The sequence below is a fragment of the Myotis davidii genome, unplaced genomic scaffold (genome assembly GCF_000327345.1).
Source record: "Myotis davidii unplaced genomic scaffold, ASM32734v1 scaffold482, whole genome shotgun sequence".
Classification (NCBI taxonomy): Eukaryota; Metazoa; Chordata; class Mammalia; order Chiroptera; family Vespertilionidae; genus Myotis; species Myotis davidii.
This window is the reverse complement of record NW_006293550.1, coordinates 776609-780379: the sequence shown is the minus strand read 5'-3', so window position 1 is coordinate 780379 and position 3771 is coordinate 776609. Positions and strand designations below refer to the sequence as shown.

Genomic DNA, 3771 nt, shown 5'->3' with positions numbered 1-3771 from the left:
GCCCCCAACCCCCGGCATTTGCCCCTGACCAGAGTCAAACCTGGGACCCTCAGTCCACAGGCCAAGGCTAGGGCTATTATTATTTTTTTTTTAATTGATTCCAGAGAAGAAGGGAGGAGAGAGAAACATCAATGATGAGAATCATTGGCTGCCTCCGGCATCTCTCCCCCCCAGCCCCCCCACTGGGGATCAAGTCCGCAAACCCGGCATGTGCCCTTGACCGGAATTGAACCCAGAACCCTTCAGTCCACAGGCCAACACTTTATCCATTGAGCCAAACTGGCTAGGGTGCCTTGTGGTTTTAACCCAGCAGCTAGCTGTGTTATGGTGTGGCTTTCTCCCTGTTTTCTCAAATCCATGCTGTTAATGGACGGTCTCATCTCATATTGTGCAGTAGTGTAGCCTAGAACAGAAATGAGTTTTAGTGGTGGACTGAATTGTCATGTTAATAGGACCAGTATAATAGGTTTGTTCCTTTGTACCTGTCCCAGGTTAAAGCATTTTCTAGGATTTAGGTGAATTAATTAGGTTTTGGTTCTTGTTAAACCTATTCATTGTCTTATGTCTTCCAACTCTGGGCTTATGACTTTTCAGCTGTAAAATTGAACTAGACTGTATTTTTTTTCTGTTTCTGTGAAGTTTAGCTATATCATCAGATACATTTTAAGCTTCATAATTGTAGTGCTCTTTGAAAATATGTTAGCACTTAATAGTCATGTGACTATAGTATATGTAAGGTTTGTACTTGGTAAGGTGCTACATATTTCTAAAAACAGAGTTTAGCACACAAGTAGTGCCTAGAATATAACAATAATTCTTTTCTTATGTAATTTCATAAGAAAAACAGATTTCTGATAATCCTTAGAATTCAATTAACTAGAACATTTAATCTTTAGTCATGATACATAACTCATGTCAGAATCCATCTCCCTCCCTCCATTTTTCTCTTTTTTCCTTATTTCTTCTCTATCCTTTGGGTTTCTATTGTACAATCCAACCCTCCCCCCCCTCTTTTTTTTTTTTTTTTTTGCTTAGAGAATGAAAGAATAATACTTTAAAGGTATTCTTCATGAATTTTGCTTTTTAATCTACATTTATTCATCATTTTACCCTTAATATCTAGCTGATTGTCTTGTATAGCAGATCCTCCTAAATGTTGCTTGAATGAATGTATTTGCTGTTATTTTTTCCAGTATTGAATTAACTCAAAGTAATTTTAAAATTTTTGTTTTTTTAAGAAAGGTGACTCTTGTGATGGTGGGACTTGATAATGCTGGTAAAACGGCAACGGCAAAAGGAATCCAAGGAGGTAAGCAGAAAATATTTATTACTAAATGATTCCAATTTATTTATCTATTTACATTCTCTATTACATATTCCTTGAGTATAGGTAGCTGCACTCCGTTATTTTATATTCTCACTGTACTGTGGCTAACGTGGTGAATAGACTCCGCCTTCATAATACCAGCCTGTTTCCATGTTCATATTTGAATAAATGCAGAGATGCAGGGGCTCCTTGAGGTCTTTTATCAACTAATAGGGATTACATTGGTCTTCTAGCCCAGTGATGGCGAACCTTTTGAGCTCGGCGTGTCAGCATTTTGAAAAACCCTAACTTAACTCTGGTGCCGTGTCACATATAGAAATTTTTTGATATTTGCAACCATAGTAAAACAAAGATTTATATTTTGATATTTATTTTATATACTTAAATGCCATTTAACAAAGAAAAATCAACCAAAAAAATGAGTTCATGTGTCACCTCTGACATGCATGTCTTAGGTTCGCCATCACTGTTCTAGCCCATAGGAAGGAAAAGTAAAAAAGCTATATGCCCCTGTTTTTAAGGATACCCATTTTCTACTTATACTTTCTTGGCCAGAATTTAGTCACAAGGCTACACTAAAGGAAAGGGAGGTGGAAATATAATTAGCCAGCACAACTGTCTGCATCTTTTGATGTTTTCAATAGGATATGTAATTTTTAGAATTATTTTAAAGACTAGGGGCCCATTGCACGAATTCGTGCACCTTGAAAGGAACTGTGGGCTGCCAGGCTGCGGTGGGCACAGGGGTGGGTCTTGACCCATTCTCTGCACCCTCGCCTGGCCCCTCCTGCCGTGGCCTCTGGTCCCCTGTCAGCCGGCAGCCCTACTCCTGCTGCTGCCGCTCCCATGTGCTGACTGCGCCGGCTCCACTTGCACCCACTGATGGCGCAGAGTGATTGGGGTCAGTGCCAGCAGTGGGTGCGAGCGGGGCTGGTCCTGTCAGTAGGTGCGAATGGCGGCTGCTGCCCCAGTTGTCCCTCAGGAGCAGGGGGAGGTAGAGAAGTCCTGAGGGGCATTTGGGGCTGGCAGCCGCCATTCGCACCTGCTGACAGAGCTGAGCGATTGGGGCCGGCGCCAGGAACGGGTACGAGCGGCGGCTCTGGCACTGGCAGAGGGTGCAAGCAGGGCTGGCACCAGCAGCAGGTGCGGGCACCGGGCCGAACCACAGTGCGCGGGAGCAAAGAATATTTAGTAACAGTCAGAGACTCTCCCTGATGACAGCGACCGGTGCCCTGCCTTGGTCTGACGCCCCCGCTCACCTGATCCACCATCCCACCACGGCCAACGCCTGCCATGTTCCGCACTCTGCCGTCTGCTGCTGATGCTCACCGTGTTCTGTACACGCTCCTCCTGGTGGTCAGCACACATCATAGCAACCGGTTGTTAGGTCTATTTGCATATTAGGGTTTTATATATATAGATAGGACCTCTGTATTATTAAAGGGTTTTATGCCATTTATATTATAACTTATTGGTTGTATTTATCTAGTCTTAATTCAGTGCTTTGTACTACAATCTATACATATAAAAGGCTAATATGCAAAGTGTCGCCTCGGGAGCTCGACCAGGAGTTCGATTGCTCGCTATGAGATGTGCTGACCAACAGGGGTTGGCGCTCAACATGGTGGGAGACCAGCAGCAGCGGCAGCAGGGCGCTGAGGGAGTGGGGGAAGGAGGAGGCGGGGAGGCAAGGAGGTGGGGAACCTGATCGGCCCTGATCACCATCCAGGCCTAGGGACTCTACCCATGCATGGATTTCATGCACTGGGCCTCTAGTATAGAAATAATTGTGCTAGGGAGTTTTTTGTGTACCTAGGAGATACAGCATCAGCCAGGCGTCTGAAGGGAATGAAGTGGGAGAAAACCTAACATATATTTATTTCTGAAAATGGATGTTTCAAGAAGATACCATGTATACAGACAGGGAACTTTTATTTATGCATGTTTATAAAAGAAAATTAACAGTTTGCAAAATTTGCTGTTGGAGAAAAATACTTTGTGACCCCAAATTTTACTATGTGACATTAGATGTAAGTGGCATATTATTGTCTGTGGATTCTTCTAAAGCAGCGGTTCTCAACCTGTGGGTCATAACCCCTTTGGGGGTCGAATGACCCTTTCACAGGGGTCCCCTAAGACCATCGGAAAACACATATATAATTACATGTTGTTTTTGTGATTAATCACTATGCTTTAATTATGTTCAATTTGTAACAATGAAATTGGGGTTTACCACAGCATGAGGAACTGTATTAAAAGGTCACGGCATTAGGAAGGTTGAGAACCACTGCTCTAAAGCTAGAAAAGGCAAGGAAATGGATCCTTCCAAAAACCTCTTAGAAAGGAACACAGCCCTTCCAATATCTTGATTTTAGCCCTGTGAGATTGGTGTCAGACTTTGGACCACCCAAGCTATACGGTAAATTTGCATTGTGTTAAGGCAC

The 3771-nt window shown here is 43.3% G+C and overlaps 1 protein-coding gene across 1 annotated transcript in view; it reads left to right on the top strand.

The window, feature by feature from the left end:
- Positions 1-3771, top strand: part of ARL13B (ADP ribosylation factor like GTPase 13B) — a 79976-nt gene that overhangs the window by 18708 nt on the left and 57497 nt on the right. Inside the window, exon 3 of the mRNA XM_015566215.1 lies at positions 1239-1309. Coding sequence (XP_015421701.1) covers positions 1255-1309 — 55 coding nt within the window. The 5' untranslated portion in view covers positions 1239-1254. The remainder of the gene's footprint in view (positions 1-1238; positions 1310-3771) is intronic.